Genomic DNA, 22,200 nt, shown 5'->3' on the forward strand with positions numbered 1-22,200 from the left:
TGTTCCAACCCCCTGGGTTGGACAACTGTCTCCCTCTGTATGAGGATGTGCGTGAATTGTTTATTTCATTTGACTAAGCTCAAGCTATCTTCTCACTCGTATGAGGTACCAGGTTCTACCTAACGCTGGGGAACCGGTACGGGCCAAAGGATCGTCACTGCTACCCAGGGACTGACTGCCCCTGTATTATGTTATATTTTTATCGCCATCACCTCGTGTTTTGTCTGCTCGCTGCTCCGCCTCCGCTCAAATTCAGCTTGCTTCCACAAGCCTAGCTGGTGGGGAGCTTTCCTACTGGAGCTTTGATTCTCCCGCTTCTCGTATTATGGTACAGCCCAGCCGTGGAGTGTCGCTACGGTGCGTGGCGGGGTCAGGATCGGTTGCATATACGCTCGGCTTCGCTTCCGTGCCGTGACCGAGTGTCAGATCAGATCATGCAGATCACTTGCAAGGTTTGGACAACACATTTATTCTTCTCGGCGTCATTCAAGTTGCGCGCACGCACACATGTTGTAGTCTGGGTTCAATTCATTCAAATGTTTTGTATCGTAGTCCTAACTAGGAGGTCGTGACCTTCGTACCACCTGCCGACCATTGATTGGCTCAGCTATACTGGGCAGCCATCTAGACTTCTGGGTCTGGCATCTTCAGCACATATCGTCCAGCGATTTGGCCTTGGTGCATCAGATCGTAGACCTTGGGAAGGTCCTTCAACTCCACCGTCTTGAACGGTACCTTGATCAATCCACGGGCAAAGAAGTCCAGAGCCTCCGCACTGTCCTGTCGGTTGCCAACATACGAGGCCTGGATTCTGATCATCTTCAACACTGACTCGAACACCGGTGCTCGAATGTAAGCCTTGGCCGGGAGACCGATAACGACGACGCAGCCTCGGGGGCGGACGTATTCGGCAGCTTGCTGGAAGGGTTTCTCGCTGGCAGCGACCAAGATGGCAGCGTGCGGGCCCAGGCCGTCCTTGGTGGCAGCCTTGACATCTTTAGCGATGTCGCTCGACTTGGCAAAGTCGATGAAGTGCTGAAACATTGGGTCAGATCATGTCAAGACTTCGAGCATCGTACCAAACTCACCTTGGAACCCATCTCCTCGCACAGTTTCTTCTTATCGTCACCACTATCGATGGCGATGGTATGGAGACCCATGGCCCTCGCATATTGTTGTGCCAGAGCACCCAACCCGCCACCGGCACCGACAATGGCGACCGTTTGACCAGGTCGTGCGCCTGATTCCTTCAAACCCTTATAGACAGTGATACCGGCGCAGAGAACCGGAGAAATCTCATCGAGAGGAACGCCCTCGGGAATGTGGGCGACGTGTCGTGCGGAGGCAATGCAGTACTGCTGGAAGGATCCGTCGACGGTGTAGCCGGAAAGCTTCGGGGTAAGGCAGAGGGGTTCATCGGCCTGCTGGCAGAAAGTGCAGGACAAGCAAGAGTCGTTAAGCCATTTGACGCCAACAGCCTCACCGATCTTGCAAATGTCGTCTGTCACCAACTCGCCACGGGCGACGACAATACCGGCACCCTCGTGGCCACCGACAAGAGGCAGCTTGGTCGGGATGGGCCAGTCACCGTTCATGGCATGAAGATCGGTGTGGCACACACCCGAGTATTTGATGTTGATGAGGACTTCCTCAGGGCCCGGCTTTGGGACTGGGATCTTCTTGTATTGTGGCGGGCCACCGACCTTGTCGATGACTTGAGCCCATTGCTCGCTAGGGATCTTGGGAGAGGACATGTTGACGGCTTGTTTGAGTTTTGATAATGAGCAATTCTATGAATTGGGCTGCTGTATAGATCGGGCTGGGCTGAAGATGTCCTTTGTCTGATAAGAAGATGACCTCGTAGGGTGAGGGAGGGAGGGCTGTTTATGTAGACGATTGACAAGCTCGATCAACCCCTCCGATGACCCGTCGTGCCCACATATCGACAGTCATTTCCACGCTCAGAAATCAGGATGAGCGGAAACCCCTCAACAGATCGAACGTCCAGCCCATGGCCGGTGGCTCTCTGAAGATCGGTATCCTATGGACCGACTATGCTTCGTCGGCCAATCAACCCAGTGACACGGACCCCAGTGACCCGTCTCATGACGGGTGTAAGGAGACCTTCTTGAACTGGGATGAGGCCATATCCGAGCACTGCCTGTCACGGGTGGGCCGGGAAGTGTGGGCGAACGGGTATTCTGGAAGCGTAGGACGAATGGTCGCTGGACGTGGATGCATCTCGAGCTTTGCACCAGCATCAGCTAGCATGAAGCTACAGAAGAATGGAGATGAGATCGAGGGGCAGCTCGAACCTTAGTCCAGTAATAGCACAGCTCCAACGAAGGACTTATGCAATGTGGCATCTTGCTCGGAGCTCAGGCTCTTCCATGGACCTCTCACGCTGCCCGACTGCGGTGCCTTCAGGCGAATATTCTCGGGGATCAGGCCATCATCCAGCATTTACCCCGCGGGGCCAGGTACCAGAGCTCGCCGAAATGTAACCATCCATTTCCGCCTCATGCACTTCCCCTTCTGTCGGAAATACGGAGCATGATTCGAGGGCGGAGGGAAGAAAGAGCAAATGAAGGGCCAGTGGAAGAGCCAGGACCAACGGGAGAGCCAAAAACACACAAGAGGGAGGCTTCAGTTGGCGCAGTGTCTGCGGGGTGTCAGTGGTGGGCGGGCAGAGGCAGGCAGGCATAGACGAGCTGCTGCAGTCAAAACGCGTGCATTATTTGCAGGGATCGCTCCCCTCAGTTCCGCCCGTGCAACCCACCATTGGGTCGGCCTTGTGCGACTTCGTCGAATTTTGTTTACAAAGTGGCATGATGATGTCTGCGCGGCGGGGTTCAGTTCGTTAGTCCTGGGTGGGCAAATCCTTGGTGGCTGGCATATGTCGATGCCTCTCATCCGATGGGGGGCGCATAATCATCTAATAAATGCTCGATAATAAAGATAGATATTACAGCCAGAGCCCAGATCTCCCACTGCTTCAAGTTGTCAGGGATTATCACCACCCTGCAGAGAAAATCCGCCATGGGCACTTCAGTGAGCTCGCGACCGACGATCGGAGAAAAGTGACACAACAAATAAAAAGCGATCATTTCGTCGCAAACCCATAGTCACCCTAACAGATTCGTCTGAAGGCCTCTCCTATCCACGGGGACATCCTAGAGAATGTCACTGCATGATGGCTCAGCTGAGGCGCAGGACGAGGTATTTTGCAACATGGTGCATGCCACGCTACCTGCCAGTGCGCCGTCAAAGCTGGAACACACAAGGTAGCACTGCGAGCGTCCAGTGGCCATGAACGCATATCTGGCGAAGCGAAGCAATTACGCAAATGTGGTCTGATACCCACCAGGTTTGGGCTTGCAGGCAAATCTTTGCGACGGCCGAGTACGGATGACCACATGCCAGCAGATCATACAAGACCCTTGTTGACGTCGAGACGACCGCATGTGTGGAAAAAACACACCAAAGTCGTCCCCGCGCGGCGGCGAACCTCCGAACGTTATTTGCAGAGCTCGGGCACCTGAAATGAAAAGAAGGCCACAAGAGCAATACATACCCGCACACGCCTGAACCAGTTTGCTGAAGAGAGCGTCCCAGCTCAATCTACAGTGAGTGCTCTGGAGACTGCTTAGAAAACAGATGCGCTATCGGCGACGAACTCTTGGGCGACTACCGTATGCCAGCGCTCGGAGACACCGATGCCGAAGCCTAGCAACAGCTTGGGAAAGGCTCCAGAGCCTAATATGCTGTTGCTGCTCTATTTTGAGAGTTGTGCTTGTTCAACGTACAGCGTTGTAAAATCTGGGCTCCTCCTGTCTCGCTAGTGGCTTCGTGTCGCCTTCTTGACGAGTGACGGTCCTTTCGCTTCATCTCTTGCACATCGCGTTCAGAAGGGTACGCTGCATTCGGGCGAGAGCTGCCGCCTGCGCCTAACATACTAGCATGACCTCTCCCCCGCCAATTGTTCGAGTTGTGGGCAGTTTGTTTGCACTGAAAACATGATGTCAAGTTCAAACATTCCGGGCGCCAGATCTAGACAACTGAGGTGGAATGGAAGGTGGGTGTTACTCCGGCTGCCCAAAACGCGCATTGGCGGTGCTCGTCCGATGCGGTCGGCACACCCAGCAATAATAAAGACCATCGACGAAAATGCTTGGTCATGCGAATTCTGTCGCCGCAAGCAGACTCTGGCTTTGCGCCAGGGCTTAATTGCGTGGTACGGCACAGGAAGTGGTTTGTTCCTTGGCAGCAGTCCGCGCCTCCTCTCCCTCCATGGCCAGGGCAATGGCACAAACAAATCGCAGGTAAGTAAGCAGGCGCCTACATTATTGGTCCCTGACCAGGCAGGGAATGTACTGTACAATATGTACAGGGACTGTAGGTAGTACTGTACTGTACTGTAGGCACCCCTCCTTCAAGTTGCAGTCGGAAAAAACCCCCCGCAGCCCGGGCGTTGGGTCGCTGACAGGCGTACGAACCCCCGCAATCCCCGTTCCGATAGACGATGCCGAACCAATTCATCCCAATATTGCCTGGAATTGCCTTGTGGAAATGCCGCTGTCCACAGCCGCTGTCATCCTTTATAACTACAACTTGAGGTTCTGCCCTTAAGAGGTACAGAGTGCTAATACTGAGTGTTTCTAGAGTTACAACGCCTGCAAGAATCTGGGTCAGACTCGACCTGCTGAATTTATACCCATCCATCTTCGGGACGAGCCAACATGGCTACCAATGGCGCTAACGGCGCCTCCTTGTCGAAGTTCGACTCGTCTTCTACCATTCCACTATGGCTGGACGGTCAAGAAGTCAAACTCTCCTCAACGTTCGATGTTGTCTCCCCTCTCGATCACAAAGTTCTCTACCAATGCTCCGCTGCCGACGAAGGAGACGCTCTGAAAGCCATCGCATCAGCAGAGAAGGCCTTCAAAACATGGTCAAAGACGAAGCCGCACACGAGAAGAGACATTTTTCTTAGAGCTGCAGAGGGTTTCAAAAAGAGGAGGGACGAGCAGTTACACTATGCCAATACAGAGACGGGGTTGCCCGAGTCCATGTTTGGCTTTGAACATAACCTGGCCTACGAGGCCTGTAAGACCGTTGCAGGCTTGATTCAAGTGGCCACCACTTCGAGCATGCCGGTCGTTTCGGAGGAGGGTAGCAGCGCGCTGGTGCTGAAAGAACCATACGGTGTGGTCCTGGGCATTGCGCCCTGGAACGCTCCCCATGCTTTGGGAGTGCGCGCCTGTCTGCAACCTCTGGCAATGTGAGTCCAACTGCGCTGCTGGCACTGTCGTAGCCGGCGAATTGAACTAATGGCTCTCCAGGGGTAATACAGTCATCCTCAAAGGTCCCGAAGCATCCCCGGCGGTGTACTGGGCCATTGCCTCAGTCTTCCACGAAGCTGGGCTGCCAGCAGGTTGTCTCAACACCATCTACCATAGACCCGCAGATGCTGCAAAAGTTACTAGTGCTCTGATCTCCCATCCAGCCGTCAAAAAGATCAACTTCACCGGCTCTACCGCTGTGGGCTCCATCGTGGCGTCTCTCGCCGGCAAGCACCTCAAGCCAACAGTCATGGAGCTTGGTGGCAAGGCACCCTCCATAGTCTGCGAAGATGCCAATATCGAGACAGCAGCGTTCCAGTGTGCGCTGGGCGCTTTCCTTCACGCCGGCCAGATCTGCATGGCCACAGAGCGGATTCTGGTCAATGCCAAAATTGTCGATCAGTTCCGGTCGGCGCTCAAAGCCACCATGGAAAAGGTGTTCAGCGACGAGGGCATGGGTGTTCCGCAACTCGTGTCGGCGGTGCCAGTCGAGAAGAACAAGAAGCTCTTGGCCGATGCACTCTCCAAGGGTGCCAAACCTGTCTATGGGGACCCGGACCACAGCGAATCCTCCAAGACTAAGATGCGACCTGTTGTCGTCGAGAACGTCAAGCCGGGCATGGACCTTTACCACACCGAATCTTTCGGCCCGACAGTATCCCTGTTGGTGGTCAACTCGGACGAAGAGGCCATCGAAATCGCCAACGATACCGAATATGGTCTATCCAGCGCGGTTTTCACTGAAGATCTGCGACGAGGACTGCGCATTGCCCGTGAAATCGAAACCGGCGCCGTGCACATCAACTCGATGACCATCCATGATGAAGCCGCGCTACCACATGGCGGGGCAAAGAAGAGTGGGTTCGGGCGATTTAACAGTCTGCAGGGTCTCGATGAGTGGGCGAGGACCAAGGTCGTGACATGGAAGGATTGATTGAGTGAGGGCGAAAGGGTCTATCAGAAAATGTATGAACCGTCTCCATAGTGCCGTCCTGCTCAACCTTCGGATACCGGGCCATTATTGAAGCAACGCGATATCGTCATCTTGACCACCTCTTTTATTGTTGGTGTCAAGCCTGCTATCTACAGGACCTGTCTATTTATGTCGTTATCAGTCGTCTTATAATTTGGGCGTATCTGTCAAGTTTTCGTAGCCATCTTCCGTAATGTGGATGTCATCCTCGATCCGGACCCCGCCCACAGCCCAATACCTGTCCAGCACGGTCTTGTCGATATACTTGCTCAACTCTGGATCGTCCAGGACAGGGTCGAGGATGAATTTACAGAAATAGATACCGGGTTCAACCGTGATGACGGCGCCAGCAGGCACGTTCCCTCTGACTCGCAGATACTTGAACATGGTATCCGGGTCGTCGTAATTGGCATGACCGCCAGTGTCGTGGGTGTCCATGCCTAAGTAATGGCCCAGACCGTGCGGGAAGAAGGCGACGCTGATTCTCTTGTCAAAGATGTCCTGCTCATCCCCAACCAAAATACCAGCCTTCTTGAGGCCTCGGATGGCAACCCAGTGGGCGTGTTCGTGCACGTCCTCCCAGCGAACGTTGGCGCGAAGAAGTTTAAAGCAGGACGATTGCATCTCGTCGACGATGTCGTAGATGGTCTGTGACTCCGGGGTGAATGTGCCCGAGATGGGGAAAGTGCGTGTGATGTCGGCACAGTAGCAGTTGTACTCTGCACCGGCGTCGAGGAGTATGTTCAACCGCTCACGCAGGGGCTGGTCGTTGCGGATATAGTGCAGGGTCGAGCAGCTGGTGCCGCTGGCGCAGATGGAATGGTAAGCTTGCTCGTGGGCGCCATTGGAAATACACGTGCCGATAAAGGCACCGTACAGCTCTTGCTCGTTGGTCGCGGTGCGCACGACCTTGGCGGCCTCGATGTGGGCGAGCGTCGAGATCTGGTTCGCCTTCCGGATCAATGCGACTTCATAGCTGTCCTTGATCACTCGGCATTCGTCGATGGCCGTCTTCAGGTGATCGAAGTCCGTCGCCGCAAATGGGAGGAATGTGATGTGTTCCGAGACCTGCTCGGGAATGGCGTAGACGGTGGTTTTGGACTGGGGTGTTCCATATGCGGCCAACGCGGCGTTGACTTCGTCGCTGTACAAGACCTGGTCCACGTCGTACTTCTGTAGTGCCTCCTCTTTCGACTCCGGCAGCCCCGCCCATATCACACTGTCCGGGTCAACCGGTGGGATGAACAGCGTCAGGATGTCTTGCGGGATGTTGTACGTCAGGTGGGCATCTGGGAGTCTGCACCCGGACAGGTAGAAGAAGTACCGTCGCTGGCGGAAGGGTACGGCTTGGTCGTCGTCCTCGACCATTCGTGTCTTTTGCGCTTCGAGGTAGATGACTCCATCGCGTGCAAGGCCCGCGTCGGTCAGGTATTTCGCAACCCGGCGACAGTGGGCTTTGGCTGGATATTTGCCCTTGAGGGTTGTATCAGTCGCCGACATGGTTGATGCGTGGGCACTAGTAGTAGGTGACGATCTTGCAAGTGAGACTACATGCACTTCAGTACGGTTCAAATCCCTTGCACAATCAATCGTTCAATAATAGTCCCGCAGCCGTACCTAGGTTACCTTAGGTATGTCCCGGATAAGGTGGTAGTACGCTGGTACTACCATTTGTCCCAAATGTCTCGTGATCGCAAGTTCTACTATGATACATAGTACTGCATAGTACTGGCAGCATTTGGGGGATAGATACTCGGTAAAGCGGCGTCAACAAGTAACCCTTCTGGTTGGTGGCTGTGGCTCGGTGCCAGTGCACGAAGTTGTCGCTGCTTTTCCACCCCTCCCGCCATGGTGCTCATCACCATCTCACCATCTCACAGACCTCATTCATCATCCGGACAGCTTCCTCGAGCTCCATCTGTCCATAAGCACTGGCGACTCCTCTTACCCACCCTTGCGCAAAGGGCTCTCGGCGCTGCAGCAGGCTGGTGATTAGGCCACCGCTTCTCGGCACTGTCTGCTGGGGCCACAGCATGCCAGTGCTGATAGTCAATCAGTGGCTCGCGTCCGTCGAGCGCACAGGCAACTTTGCAAGCGACTCACGCAACATCTCCACACGTCCAGCCCCCAGGCCAAAATGAGAGAGTTATCTCGCCTACTGTCCAATAACGGCACCCCTAGTCCTCGCGATTCTACTTGTGGTCTTCACCCAGAAAGGTTCACCTGCATGCTTTCACCGCCTCTCAAGGCCGCAGCGAAGTGCAACTCAGCACGTCCAGGATCGAGAATTCGCAATGAACAGTAGCCATGGCGCCCTCATGCAAGCACTGCCGAGTTCCATGGAAACATGCCAGTGACTTGATAGATGAGACCGCAGCAGGCTAATGCACGTTACTGACTTTAGCCAACGTTGCTCAGGCCAGTCTTACCCGTTCGTCCATGGGAGATTCATATCTTTGAAACCACCTACTCCGTTGACGGGCCGGCCCTGGCGAATAAGCATCATCCGATGAACTCATTCTCCACACATATCAAGTTGGTGCTGACTTACCACCACAGACGAAGTGAACATGTCTCTGTGGCTATCATGGCACATGCCTCGTGGCCGAGTTTCGCACTTGACTCTATGTGTCAGTCGAGTCATGTTTGTACCGACACTTGCCAAGCTACTTCACTATTCCTCCAAAACAGAGTTAGCACTACTCGTCTTGGGATCGTCCTTGTCTATCTCAAGGTACTTATCACCATACGCCAGCACATTGAATTTGACGTGGCAAATGGGGTATCTAGGCCCATGTATCCACCCAAATCCCTAAAAGTTGCGGACAATGGCTGCATGCATTTCTGCAGATCGGGTACGTGGCCACATTGTACCACGGACCGTTGGTGTTACCTAACGCGAGGTATCCCACCTCGTCGGCTGATTGCTGGGACCCAGGGAGGTAACGGAATCCACGGTGTAAACGGTAAGTCCCAACGGTAGTGATACCCACTAACAAGGTAAAGGTGACAATGGCCGTGGCAATCAGAATAAGAGGGTCAGGGCAAGAGTACCCGACTTCTTTCATCATTGCTCCCGTTGCTCTGTCGGATCTTCAATCTGCCAATATCCCACCATTATCGCTATAGCAAACGTAACCACCACTGGACTTGATCCTTATTGTTCGCTGCACCGGCCGGTAACGACTGACATGGAAAACCAGGAAGCTACCCAAGCTCAGGGGCTGAGCGATGTAGAAGTCCCAGCTGAGCGGCAGGCAGCTGCATCACAGGAGGAAGTACCCCGGTGTAAGACTAAATTGCCCGAAGAACATCTCAATGCCGAACAGTTGAAACTAATGGAGAGTGGCATGCCCCTGACAGCCTTGCCACCGCACTCCAATCATGTTGGACTTCCAAATGGCCTCAAAGAGACCAATCAGACACGTCTTATGGCAGAGCAAAGAGAGAGCATCAACGGAAGTTCTGCCGCAGAGGACAAAATCGGTATATCTAACGGCGACCAACCAACCACAAATGGCCAAGCAAAGAAGTATCCCAAGCTTCCTGGCATTATATTCGACATTGGCGACGTGTTGTGCAACTGGACAGCTCCAGAATCCCTGCCAGTGGCCCCGGCCATGCTGCACCGATTTCGCAAAACACGATTCTGGTATGACTATGACCTTGGAATGATGTCACAAGATGAATGTTATCACCAACTGTCGAAACAATACGACGTGGCAGAAGCGGATATCGCCGAAGCTTTCGACAAGGCCCGCGAGTCCTTGTCACCCAACGGTGCGGTGTTTGATATCATCAGGGCGATCAAGGACACCTACCGAGAGGCTATCAAAGTATACCTCATGTCGAACATACCAGCAGCGGAATGGCAAGTTCTGAAAGAAGATACGCGCTTCGAGTGGTCTCTGTTTGATGGATTCTACACTTCTAGTGCGGTGGGGATGTGCAAACCTGAGCTTCGCTTTTACCGCCATGTCCTACAGCAGACGGGCTTGAAACCCAGTGAAGTCGTGCTAGTGGACGACAACGGCGAGAATGTGCTTGCTGCACGGTCGCTGGGTATCAAGAGCCTGAGGTTCACCGGAGCGCTAGGCTTGAATCAATTTTTGAAGAATGTCTTCGATGATCCTATCGAGAGAGGTCTTGCCTTTTTGAACAACAATGCAAAGGAGATGTGGAGTGCCACCACCCAGGGCAGAGAAGTCAAAGATAACTTCGCCCAGTTGTTCTTGTACGAAGCCGTGGGAGATATGTGGGTTAATCCTGATACTCTCGTCGCCCAGTAATACAGCAATTGGTGTAGCTGACCTTGAGGAATGTCCAGTGATCTCGTCACCTTGACTTTCTACGATTGGACGTGGAACTATTATATCGGTGAGCATTGACAGGATGGTTTCCGCACGGTCCTAACCAGAACACAGAAAAGCCGATTGACACCGTTGAGAAGTTCCCTGATGATATTGATACTACTGCATTGGCACTTGTTTTACTATGCAACGATGTCAAGAAGGCCAACGACATCATGGACGAGGTACTGCGGTATACCAATGCTGACGGCATCATCATGGTAAGTACGTGCAGCGCAGTGGGGGAATGTTTGAGGGGTATACCGAGCATGCTGATTCATGGCAGACTTACTTCGACAACAAACGCCCCCGTGTGGATCCGGCCGTCTGCGTCAACGCGCTTCGCCTCTTCTACAAGTTCTCGCGTGGTGATTCACCGGCACTCCAGCCAAGTAAGGACTGGATCTCGGATGTCCTCTTCTATCGAGCCTACCTGGATGGCACTTATTACTATCCTACGGCCGACGTCTTCCTGTTTCTGTTCAGTCATCTCCTGAGTGCGAATCCTGAAAGCGACATGTATCGTCGCACGGCATCGCTGCTGCGAGAGAGACTGCAGGAACGAATTGGGGCCAATGGAGACGCCCTTGAACTGAGCATGCGAGTGATTGCGTGCCTCAATATGGGTATCAAGGATGAGGTAGACCTAAGGAAAATCGAGGCAAGCCAGCAAGAAGATGGCGGGTGGGAGATTGGCTGGCTGTGCCAGACTGGCAAGACAAGCCTCAAAATTGGTAATCGAGGCTTGACCACCGCCCTAGCCGTCAAGGCGATTGAAATGGGGAGAAAACGGGGTTAGCCTTGAATCCAGGCATGTCGCGGCTATGGCCAACAGCCCTGGGGTTTTAGCAAGGCGCGAACCTTGCTTCGAAGTTGGGCCGACTAGAATTCGAGGTTGCCCTGGCCCTGTGCGACGTCGCTGGAGAACCAGCCGTCAAGTTTGCCTTGAGACATAGACCCAACACCGACCACTGCTTATTGTGAGATATGAGGATTGCAACACCAAGAGTGGTAGACCGGATGCGTCCAAGATTGCCAGTACTAGTAGTGCTTAAAAACTGCTCTCGTCTCATTGGTTGGCTGCTGGCCCTTTTCGACTAGTAAAACGTGGGGAAGGCGTCACATGTGACATGCGTCATTCGAGGCCAGAACTTTTAACGAGGCTGCCAGGGTCACTTAACACGCAGTTTATAGTTTCGTCTCAGTTTGTTTGATTTTCTACTTTCCTTTGGCAGGACAAGACTTACATAGCCGCCTGAAATCGCATCCTGTGCAGTTGAAACAGTCTGACCTCTCGACCCCGTCACCTACCTATCCATCCCATTTCTCAGAGAAATCTTCCCTTCCGCAGACGCCTCGATATCAAGAGTGCCTAGACGGTCACCGCCTCAGCCCCGGACACCCATAGCCTGAGCAACAAATACCATCAAATCCCAAGTTGAACTTCACCATGACCGGCCAAGTGTGCCCCGTGGTTGGCACCACCAACACCGTCCTCCCTCCCAAACACCCGGACTTCGATATGAATCAGCCAGGCCTCGTGTGCCCGGTCACGAAAGCCAAAACCGACCATCACCACAACCTGCACAAACACCCGGGCATCTTCGAGACTCCGGTCACCGAGGACGACAAGCTCCCCAACGCAGCGGCGTGCCCTGCCCTCTCCAAGATTGTCAGCGAGCCCGAACAACAGAAAATGGACGAGGCAATCTGTCCGGTTGTCGGGGCCGTTTCCAGCGTGCTCCCGCCCAATCACCCTTCGACGGCCGAAGCAAAGGACTCGGACGTCTGTCCTGTCACCAATGCCTCGCTCGCTCACCACAAGAACAAGGTGCAGCCGCATCCGAACCTGGAGACCGCACCAAAGGGCGCGGTGTGTCCTGTCGTGGGAGTCCCGGCAAAGGTTTGAAGGATGGTCTGGACAGATAGATGTTTGCTACAGATTCTGATATAAGTAAACATCCTTATATAATTTAGGTTCTGTCATCGTCTTAGGGGTTCGGTGTTCGAGATTTACTCAAGGTCTTTTACTGCAACTTGGGGGTTTCTGTGTTGCGAAATGCCGGTATGGGGGATTTAATTGTTGTCTTTGTCTACATAGGTGCTGTACATGGTAACAACAAGATGTTGTGTTGCTTGGATACAGCAACATGGGTTCGTCTAAACCACTACACGGCTACCTTACATTAGTACCGTTCTATCCAGGTAGTTTATGGGGGTAGTGTTTAGGTTCGCTCTAGGCTTACCGGCTAAACAGAAAGGAAACGCAGGGTCCGTCTGTATATACATATTTAAGCCACAGCTGCTACCAAACCATACTTTCATGGTTGACGTTGAGATACACCACATACCATCGCCCTTGTTCACCACTAGGTAAACAACACAATATCTCCCTACATAGGGACTTTATCAAGAATATCCTACGCACTCTGAAGTACCTGGTAGCCAGGCATCCATGACTAAAGGCCTGGTGCCAGTGGTATTAGTGACGACGACAATCATGGGACGATCTGGCTCAGTGAAGGGATAGATCTTCAGTTGAGATTTCGGCTCAGCAGCCATCCATCTTGCTTATCACTCCATTTAGGCTTTCGAGGCATTTGGATGAGACGTGACTTATCCCGGTGCAAATCCTCCCCTGGTCCTCCGCGCTGAAGTACAGCACTGTTTAGCCCGTATTTGACTTTTGCGTCGAACGGGAAACGAGAGGATTTCGAGTGCAAGTGTGCGGGAATGCATTCGTTCGAGGAGCAGTGGACCTAAGTCTATTCGATTGATCCCTTTGCTCGATTTGTACTTAAAGAAGCAAGCACTCCTGCTCCAGCCGGATCACAGACCTAGCCAACCTTCAAGTTCCTTGCGAAGCGAGGAAATATGGAACTCGAACTCGAACTCGAGCCTGCACCTGCACCTGCACCTGCTTGGACATCGCTCTTGCCGCCGTCATCACCACCACATGGTCATCCGTCGCTCCTTCCATGCAGCATGGCCAGCAGTGCCACTGGCAGTGTCCTTTAGACTGAGAGTCGACCTTTCAATGTCACGGCCGTTCAGCCAGACATCACAAGGATCCTTGTAAGTGTACGGGTTCTGCATTTCGTTCAAGTCCACCTTCAAAATGTCTGGGGATTAAGAGGCAGCACATACAGCTTCAAGCACTTCAACCAAGAATGTTGGTGACAAGTCTCTGACAGACAACGTTTTGCAGCAACCGTCTATTTTCGCGGGCACCACGAAAGAACCCAACAGATGGGATGCCATCAAATCAGTAGAGCATACCAAGCGGACCCGCACCCGCTGGGGTGGCACAGTGGCATTGGCCCTGATTGCGGCTGTTTACTTTTGGGATGTACGGCCGAGGCAGCCTGAGGGACAAAAAGAGTGACAACATGGTCCACGAGGCTGTGCCACCAACACACTCTTCATTTTGATCCCAAGAGAACCGCACCCAATTCGCATACTCGTCTCTTGTAGGATCGTGTGTCAACACCCCATCTAGCCAGTTGGTTTCCAGTAAGTGTGTCAGGTTCGCCTATGGTTCGCATGCGTCTAACATGTTCACAGGACCGAAATGAGTGCAGCAGCGGCTCCCCCGCCGCCTTCGCCGCCTCCAGGCGGTTCTGGACGTAAGTGTGAGTTCTGGCGCATGCGACGTCCTGCTGACTCGCATGTTCAGCACCTGCAACTCCTACTACACCCACGAAGGGTCAAGCCCGTTTTAAAGGCATGCCATGTCAACATTGTCTCCGAGCGTTGGCGCTGGATCCTCGCATGGATCTCTCATGGTCTTTTCTGACACCAACTGGTCGCCCGTCCAAGAACTGCGTCCGTTGTCAGTCTTCGAATCGTGCAGGCAGACGTGGTTGCGTTCCAGTATGTTGTCGCCTCTCCTATGCTATATGCATGCTAATAGCCGGTTAATTTCCCCTGAATTGTGTGCGTGACGCTCGGCAGTTGGTGCGAATGCAACGTGCTTTGCTTCAACCCAGCCGGGCACCCCCGGAATATGCCGGCAAAGGTGTATACACACAAAGGCGGCTTGTTGTCTCCGGAAGGCGGTGTCGAGGCTTCCTGAATGGTCGCCTCGTAATGTTTGCCTTGCGTTGCTGGTGTAACCTGCACCCAGCGGCCGGATAGTATCGGCAGCAGTTATAGTACAAATAGGAGAGAGCACCTGCCGGCAAAGAAGGACTTACCTGCTGCGAGTGTACTCATAGCTTTCCGGGAAACCATTATTCCTTAGACCATCTTCCGCAGCCAGCCACCAGGATGGCAGACGACGAATGGACATATATGCGTCGGAGGATTCCAATCACGCGGGGATGGGGTCCATGCAAGCAGACGTACTGGCTCCCGGTGGACGAGCACTATACCGGCAACAATGGACGTCGGGGCCGGATCGTCTCCTGGACACTAGGGCTCAACCCTGATGCACTGCATGATCGACATCGAGAGGTACACCACGATGACGGTGACGGTTTGCCAGGCCGATATGGAGGATACCGCGAAAGACCAGAGTATGGCGGGCAACGGTACCCGCGACATCCAGATCAAGGATGGAACGCGGTGTGGCCATGGCAACCACCGGTCCCGTGGAACGCCCTGGACCCGGCTATTGCAGAAGACCTGCAGCAATTGGAGAACATGCGAGCTCAGCGACATCGAGAGCGCATCGAGCGACAAAATCGGGAGATCGCCGAAATAGACGGTCGTGCCATCCAGCATATCCAAGGGATGCAGGACAACCTGCGGGATCAGGGTGATGAAGGTCGGCTTCGGCGGCTACGAGCCGAACTTGCTGTTGCTGACGAGAACCGGCAAAGAAGAGAACAAGACCATGCCCGAGCCCAGCAGGAGCGAGAGCGAGAGCGCGCTCGTCAGGAGCGGTATCATGCTGCCATGGAAAGGCAGCGTCTGGCGAGACGGAGAGGAAGACCCAACCGCGGCTGGGAGCGGTGGTGATAGGACTTTTCTACGCCCCCTCAACACCGGGATCCTTTGGTTGGTACTTATCTACCTAGGTATTCTTCAAGTGATGGAGACGGAGGAGGACGACGGCCATAGTCGTGACGATGCATTTGTGGATGTGTGATATACGGGCATCCGTGGGGAGACGGGATAATGAAGAGCAGGGGGAAAAAGGGCCGAGGGGGCCCACCATGTACGTTCTTTGTACTGACATTGAACTGGTCAATGTTGTAAGTTTAACCGGCGGAACGAGAAAGAGACTCCGGCCGCGGAATTGTCCGCCCGCCGTGATCGGGCTCCTCCTTCCCTGGCGCAGTGCCTTATAATGCTTAAGTCGAGGACCTCTCTGCATTTGCCCTCTCGTTCTGCCAGTATTTACTCCTTGGATTGATTATCTTGTAGAGGTTGCTAGAGTTAGTTTGAGACCAAAAGTTGCCAGTGTCCCAATTCGCATTATTTTACTACAAGAAGCATCGGTAAAGATGGCCCCTAAGCAACCAGTTGTGTCCGAGAAGGGGCTCAAGTCACCCCTGTTCTCTCAAGCCATCATCCACAACGGCACAGTCTATGTGAGCGGCAACATCGGGATTGATCCTGCCTCGGGCAAGCTGGTGGAGGGGAGCATTACAGACCGAACGGTAAGCCAAGAGCCGTCCAATGTTTTCACCCTGATCTAGATGGTTCTAACCGCAATCTTGACAGAAACAAGCACTGGAGAACATCAAGAACGTGCTTGAGGAGGCCGGAAGCAGCCTGCAGAACATTGTCAAGATGAACATCTTCATCGTGGACATGGCGGACTATGCCGGCATGAACAAGGCCTGTGCGTTGGTTGAATCCGTGCTCGAGCCCGGGCACATTCCACACGGGCATTCCAGAAAAGCTGACCAGAAACAGTCCTAGAAATCATCCCGGACCCGAAACCGGCCAGAACATGCGTTTGCGTCAAGGAGCTGCCGATGCAGACTGATGTAGGATTCTTCTTCCAGCCCACGCCCGGACATACTGGCTGACCACATCTCAGGTTGAAATCGAATGCATCGCCCATTTGTGAGCGACAGCCCAATAGCAGCAATGGGAGTATCCAGGATATCGAGAACCAGCCAAAGGGCACTGCGAATACGACCACAGAGTAAAGGCCAAGGGGTTAGACACGCAGCATCTGCACTAAAACCGCATCTAGCCTTCGAGTTTGTCTACATCTTTGCGATCTCTTCTCAACTGAAAGATTGTCTTTGTCAATGACAGTTGTACTTCAGACGGACTCCGTGGTTCATCGAACACAACGGCGCCTCCTATTGTGACAATGAAAATTCAGAATAACCAAACTGAAAACAGCCGGACTCCCGTGTTCTTTCTTTCTTCTGTTTTCGGCAGCCAGGACCTTCACCGCAAGCATGCTTCACTATGATCGCGCTTCACGATATATTCCTTTCGCACCTGTGTTTCCTTTTTGTCCCACATCTCCGTTTCCCACTCTTTGCTGAATTCTCCATTTCCAGAGCACCGTTCGAGTTTGACTTAACTTGCAGGATCCTTCATAGGTCACACAAAATGTCACCTTCGAAGAAGCCGGCTTCGAAACTGCCGCCGAGAAGGATATTGACGAGACCTTCTCCTTACAGAAGACCAGTTCAACAAACATCGCCCGGTGCTGGAGGCACCAATGTACAGTCACCACCTCAAACCTCGAGACTGTCACCACCTCAGGCCTCGAGTCAACCAAGCAAGAAGGCCAAAGGCAAAGCCAGGGCTCGGTCAGTAGACCCCGACGACGACTACGAAGACGACGATGATTCTTCCGACGTCCCTTTTGGTTATGCGCTCCCCACAATGATGGAAGATTGGTCAACCGACTCCTCCGAAGAAGCAGGGCGTACGCTGAAAGAACCCTCATTGCGACATTCTTCCTACCCAAAAAATCCACTACAAAACGCATCAAGTCCTCCATCCGCGCGCAAGACCGGCTCGGCGCATACACCGTCATCGAAACAAACGAAGAAAACGGCAACCCCAAGTCCGTCTCGCGCAAGTCCCGCTCGACGGTCGCCGACAGCTGGCACAAGTCCTCCCAGGGCAATTACACGAGGTACTACACCATCATCAGTGAAGTTATCAAAGCGTCGTCTTGGGGACGGTGACGATGGGGCGGTGTTAGCCTCCTCTCCGAAACGTGTTAAATTTCGAGAAACGCCTACGGACTTCCGACCTTCCGCATCTCCAGGATCTGGTCCGGGCTATGCTGGTGCGCAATATGCGCACTACCAAGCTAAGCTGCATTCCAAGAAGACGAACGAAGGACAGCACACTCACCCTGCCGGCAACAAGGAGGCTACTCCGGCCGCTGAGCGGCCACTGACCATCGAAGACGCAGATGGGCTGTTTCAGGAGATTCTTGGTCGGCCCAGAGCGCTGGAACTTGGGGAGATCTCGGCACTATTTGTCCGCTTGCAAGAAATGAGCTTTCGATTGTCGCAGCGGCATTTCGATTTCAAACTCACCGCCCCCCAGGAGGCTGCCTGGCCCTTGCATCTGCTATCCACGCAATACAAGCCGCTGATGTTGATGGCACAATATATCGCCGACGGCAGTCGGTATACTTGGCGCAGCTTCTTCACCAAGCCCGAACACCGGGTGCCCCTGATCCACGGGATCATTGGGGAATGGTTCAAGCACCGTATTTTCAACCATACGGCCTTTGGCGTCCCGGACGAGCAACTGAAAGAACTCGAGGCCATCGACCGCGAGTACATCCATTACGACGCCTTTGTCCGTTGCAAGAAGCGCGCGGAGGTTCTGGAGCGGTTGAAGTTCGGCTACGGCAGCGATGATGATAATGACGAGGACCCTTACTTCCCTGACGAACATGGCAACAATCTCGATGTCGCGGCCTTTGAGCTCGCAGGACATCTTGTTCAGCTGCTCGAACCTCTCCTTCCCCCGCCCATCTTCGACCCACTCAGGGCCAAAACCGATCGGACTGGAATGGAAAAGGAACGTGCCGACTCCTTGTACCACGAGATCTTCATGGACCTGTTTGACTTGATCCGTCTCGCCGCCAGTCTGCACCTGTCGATCCGCTTTACCGGAATTGAAGGGACCATTGTGCGTATTGCCCCACACATGGCCAAGGGAAGTGTCTACGACACATCGCCCAATGCAAACAACATCTGCGTCAACGCCCAGTTCGTCAACGCCACCAAGCCGCTCACGGTTGGTCCGCGGGACGCACTCCAGGTGAAAATGACCTGCTGGGGACGGGTCGAGGCCGTCGTTCCCCAGGGGCCAGATCGGTTGCAATTGGAGCAACAAGCAGATGTTGCCTCGGCGGAGGATTTCGACGGTGTGTTTCCTGTGCTGCCGTACGATTTACAAGAGTCCAATGCCGGCCGAGCCGCAGTTGAGCATGACGAGCCCCTCCCCGGTACCGAATGGAGCATCGCCCTCGCCAAAGCGGCGGCCGAAGAAAGCAGAGGACACCGGTACGGCAAGAGACAGGTTGATAGCGATGATGAGGAGGAGGGGGATTCGTCCGAGGACGACGAAACAACCAAAGCATCAAAACCTCTACGAGGCTCTTTTGTCACTGTCTACCCGAACGTCGCCCCTTCCAACCTCTACTGCGTCTGGGTCGACGATGCCCCCTCCGCCTTAATGCCGGTGAGCGCCGCCAACAGCCGCCCTCAAACACTCGAGGAAGCTGTCGCCGAAGCACGCAGGGCCAAAGGAATATACTACCGCATCGAAGACCTGGGGATCCAGGCGGTCAACACGGTCCTCAAATACCGCGCGCAAGAATGGGCCGTGGCAACCGGCGTGCTCGGCGGACTCGCCGGCGGCATGGTAATCATTGCCGCCGAGGCCCTCTTGAAGTCCACTGCGGCAGAGCGCACCGAGGTTTTGGAAAATATTCGATCACACCTCGCTCAATTCAAGTTGGCCGCCAGACACAACTTTGAGGCCAGCGTGCCTCATCATCTGGACACGCTCCGCGGTTTGCTCCAACACTCGGGCCAGCTCGTCAAGACGGCCGTTATGCGCGCCGCTTCTTCTCTTCCTCTTTCTCCTTCGGCGGCGCTGGGAGTGCCTCTACATGGCATTCGCGAGCGGTACTCGGCTGCAGAGCCGACCACCACCACTTTGACCAGAACAGTTGTGGACTGGACGGTAGTGACGGTTGAACCGCCGTTGGGTGCTGTTGGTGAAGGGATTGAACGGTTGTCTGCTGCAGTAACGGGGCGGAATTTGTAGATACAGCAATAAGGAATATGTGTGCTTGGAAGGAGTGCAGGAAAGGGATCCAGTCTTGATCTTCGAAGAGCCAGTGGATGAGACCTTGAATAATACCTTAAAGGTATATAGTGCTAGCTGGGAGCCTGATCAGTGCTGTGTACAACTTGAATAGCTGGAGTGTCAGTCACTTTGAAATCCCTATGTATACCATACCTAAGTGTGATCGTTTTCGTATAAGGTTACCCAGTACTACTTAAGTATGTACATATACGCCCGCCTAATAAGGATTAGTCCTATTTCGATCGTATATCGACCCTACTCCGACCCTACTCCGATCCTACTTAAGAATCACTATAAGATTCTATATAGGCTATAGTAACCTTAGGGCGCAACTACTATGTACTGTATCGCGCTATAGTAGGTCTACAATAGAAAAATAGATACAGTACTATACTGGCCTTCTCTAAGGGCTCAATCCAGGATCGATCTAGGATCGGATCTAGAATAGTACGATCTAGTTCAGACCCAGTTCAGACCTAGTTCAGCTGAACCGGATAGGAGGCTTGATCTGTTTGATTTTCTCAGATCATTGATCCTAATCGGATCCGGATCACGTATCAGCTACTACAATAGCAAAAAAAAGAGTACTATATTCGAAACTCACTAGGAGTACTCTTTTTTCTTTTTTCTTTTAAGACTACCGTTAGGATTTTTCTTTTTTTTAAATTCTAGCCGGGACTTATACTATACTATCTATAATCTATAAATATTACGTAATATTAAAATTATAATTTTTTTAATTAAGTTAATAAGTGATCCTCGATACGCTATTTAGCCTATAGTAATCTCTATAGCGATCTCTATACTAATCCTATTATAATCCTATCGTGATCTCCGATATATTATTTAGCCCATAAGTGATCCTATAGTAATTCTCGAGTAGGATCGAAGTAGAATTAGAGTAGGGTCGATTTAGGCGAGCATACAGTACTGGCCTTCTACAGTACTATGCCAAAAGTCTGGACGGGGGGCCTATTCCCCACCACACCCGCACCCGATACCCTCCTACTCAATAGCCATTTACTCGCCACAGACTTGCTCAATTTCAATGCTCTTAACTGCTATTAACTGTGCTAGTCCTAGTGCTCTATAAATAGTACTATTTATAGAGCCTAGTACTTCTTACTAGTTAAAAGCGTATGTACTAACCGTTAGCGTCTAGTACGCTATTTATACGCGTATAAATCGACCTTATTATTTCGTCGATTTACTCTTACGATATAGCGTTCTACTCCTATACTATTACTCCAGCGAATTTATCGAGAGCCTCTTACGAGTTACCGAGCTCTAGTAGATATAGGTAATACTCCTTTAGGCACTATTTAAGGATCGCCTAGACGTATTCGATAGGATTAAGATTAGGCGAATAGAGAGGCTATTCGAGTCGCGATATACTATAAGTTTCGAACTATTTATTAACTCGACTAACTATATAAATAGATACGTTATTCTATATAAAGATATTACCCGAAGACTAAATCCTTAATAGTTAATCGTCTAGTATAGCTACGTACGAGCGTATAGTATATCTCTAGTTTAGTACCTTCTCGTCTCGCTCTATTACTACGAGATTGTCACGGATTGACATGCTTGATATCCCAATATCACGTGCCACTGAACGCACCACGTGATACCGTCTATACGTAACTAGCACGTGCTTCGACGAAGGCTTAGCACGTCTCGGTTACCGTATACTTACTCGCGCAACCGAGTATAACTCTTTTATAGCTCTTCGTCTTAGAATTTATATTATAATATATATATACGTTTAGTTCGTACCTCGTAGTAGTACTTCGTAATACTTTCTAAGATCTTTTATTACTTTCGAATCGATCTCTATTCTATATATAGGATAGAGCTACTGATTTAATAACTCTTCCGTTAATATCTCGAGATTTAGAGATACTACTTACGATTATATTAATTATAGTATCTAAATCTCCCGATCTTAATATCTTCCTCTTAATAAGCCGACGTCTCTACTTACGATTACTTTAATTATACTAGTAGAGACTAACTCCTATTATAAGATCTTTAACTACTTACTTAAAATCTCTTACTTACGATTATATTAATTACGTAAGATTTATTTAATAGTTGCTCTAAACTCTCTCTTCTTCTTAGAGTCTCTCTTACGATTACTTTAATTACGAGACTAGAGCAGTCTTCTCTTTTATCTAATCTCTCTTACGATTATATTAATTACGAGATCTATAAAAGACTTTTTCTAATATCTCTATTAACTACGCCGTTAACTTAAGAGATATCTACTCTT

The 22,200-nt window shown here is 52.1% G+C and overlaps 8 protein-coding genes across 9 annotated transcripts; 5 read left to right on the forward strand and 3 right to left on the reverse strand.

Moving 5' to 3' along the window:
* Positions 1–46: 46 nt before the first annotated feature.
* On the reverse strand, positions 47–4,370 carry HMPREF1120_03544 (alcohol dehydrogenase 3). The gene is made up of 3 exons (XM_009157619.1): positions 2,316–4,370; positions 1,089–2,247; positions 47–1,035 (listed from the first exon to the last, which is right to left on the reverse strand). The coding sequence occupies exons 2-3, from the start codon at positions 1,752–1,754 to the stop codon at positions 625–627; spliced, it is 1,077 nt and encodes a 358-aa protein (XP_009155867.1). The 5' UTR covers positions 1,755–2,247; positions 2,316–4,370; the 3' UTR covers positions 47–624.
* On the forward strand, positions 2,240–6,712 carry HMPREF1120_03545 (vanillin dehydrogenase). Its single transcript, XM_009157620.1, has 2 exons — positions 2,240–5,281; positions 5,343–6,712. The coding sequence occupies exons 1-2, from the start codon at positions 4,740–4,742 to the stop codon at positions 6,274–6,276; spliced, it is 1,476 nt and encodes a 491-aa protein (XP_009155868.1). The 5' UTR covers positions 2,240–4,739; the 3' UTR covers positions 6,277–6,712.
* Positions 4,562–8,340, reverse strand: HMPREF1120_03546 (X-Pro dipeptidase). The gene has a single exon (XM_009157621.1). It carries the CDS (start codon positions 7,813–7,815, stop codon positions 6,463–6,465), a length of 1,353 nt encoding a protein of 450 aa, XP_009155869.1. The 5' UTR covers positions 7,816–8,340; the 3' UTR covers positions 4,562–6,462.
* Positions 8,341–9,506: 1,166 nt separating this feature from the next.
* HMPREF1120_03547 (uncharacterized protein) lies at positions 9,507–11,463 on the forward strand (the record flags this gene model as incomplete). The annotated part of the gene is made up of 4 exons (XM_009157622.1): positions 9,507–10,570; positions 10,643–10,692; positions 10,740–10,885; positions 10,951–11,463. 4 exons carry the CDS (start codon positions 9,507–9,509, stop codon positions 11,461–11,463), a joined length of 1,773 nt encoding a protein of 590 aa, XP_009155870.1.
* A 651-nt stretch (positions 11,464–12,114) lies between these two features.
* On the forward strand, positions 12,115–12,573 carry HMPREF1120_03548 (uncharacterized protein; the record flags this gene model as incomplete). The annotated part of the gene is made up of 1 exon (XM_009157623.1): positions 12,115–12,573. One exon carries the CDS (start codon positions 12,115–12,117, stop codon positions 12,571–12,573), a length of 459 nt encoding a protein of 152 aa, XP_009155871.1.
* Positions 12,574–13,063: 490 nt separating this feature from the next.
* Positions 13,064–15,814, reverse strand: HMPREF1120_03549. 2 transcript variants are annotated; one of them, XM_009157625.1, is made up of 2 exons: positions 14,861–15,814; positions 13,064–14,570 (listed from the first exon to the last, which is right to left on the reverse strand). In XM_009157625.1, the coding sequence occupies exon 1, from the start codon at positions 15,387–15,389 to the stop codon at positions 15,078–15,080; it is 312 nt and encodes a 103-aa protein (XP_009155873.1). In that variant the 5' UTR covers positions 15,390–15,814; the 3' UTR covers positions 13,064–14,570; positions 14,861–15,077. The 2 variants fall into 2 exon arrangements, with proteins under 2 accessions (XP_009155873.1, XP_009155872.1); XM_009157624.1 differs by having other exon boundaries at positions 13,064–14,780.
* A 300-nt stretch (positions 15,815–16,114) lies between these two features.
* Positions 16,115–16,686, forward strand: HMPREF1120_03550 (endoribonuclease L-PSP; the record flags this gene model as incomplete). Its single annotated transcript, XM_009157626.1, has 4 exons — positions 16,115–16,270; positions 16,335–16,455; positions 16,530–16,603; positions 16,657–16,686. The coding sequence occupies 4 exons, from the start codon at positions 16,115–16,117 to the stop codon at positions 16,684–16,686; spliced, it is 381 nt and encodes a 126-aa protein (XP_009155874.1).
* A 353-nt stretch (positions 16,687–17,039) lies between these two features.
* Positions 17,040–19,883, forward strand: HMPREF1120_03551 (uncharacterized protein; the record flags this gene model as incomplete). Its single annotated transcript, XM_009157627.1, has 1 exon — positions 17,040–19,883. One exon carries the CDS (start codon positions 17,040–17,042, stop codon positions 19,881–19,883), a length of 2,844 nt encoding a protein of 947 aa, XP_009155875.1.
* Positions 19,884–22,200: the final 2,317 nt, after the last annotated feature.

Source organism: Exophiala dermatitidis (genome assembly GCF_000230625.1).
Source record: "Exophiala dermatitidis NIH/UT8656 unplaced genomic scaffold supercont1.3, whole genome shotgun sequence".
In the NCBI taxonomy this organism is placed as follows: domain Eukaryota; kingdom Fungi; phylum Ascomycota; class Eurotiomycetes; order Chaetothyriales; family Herpotrichiellaceae; genus Exophiala; species Exophiala dermatitidis.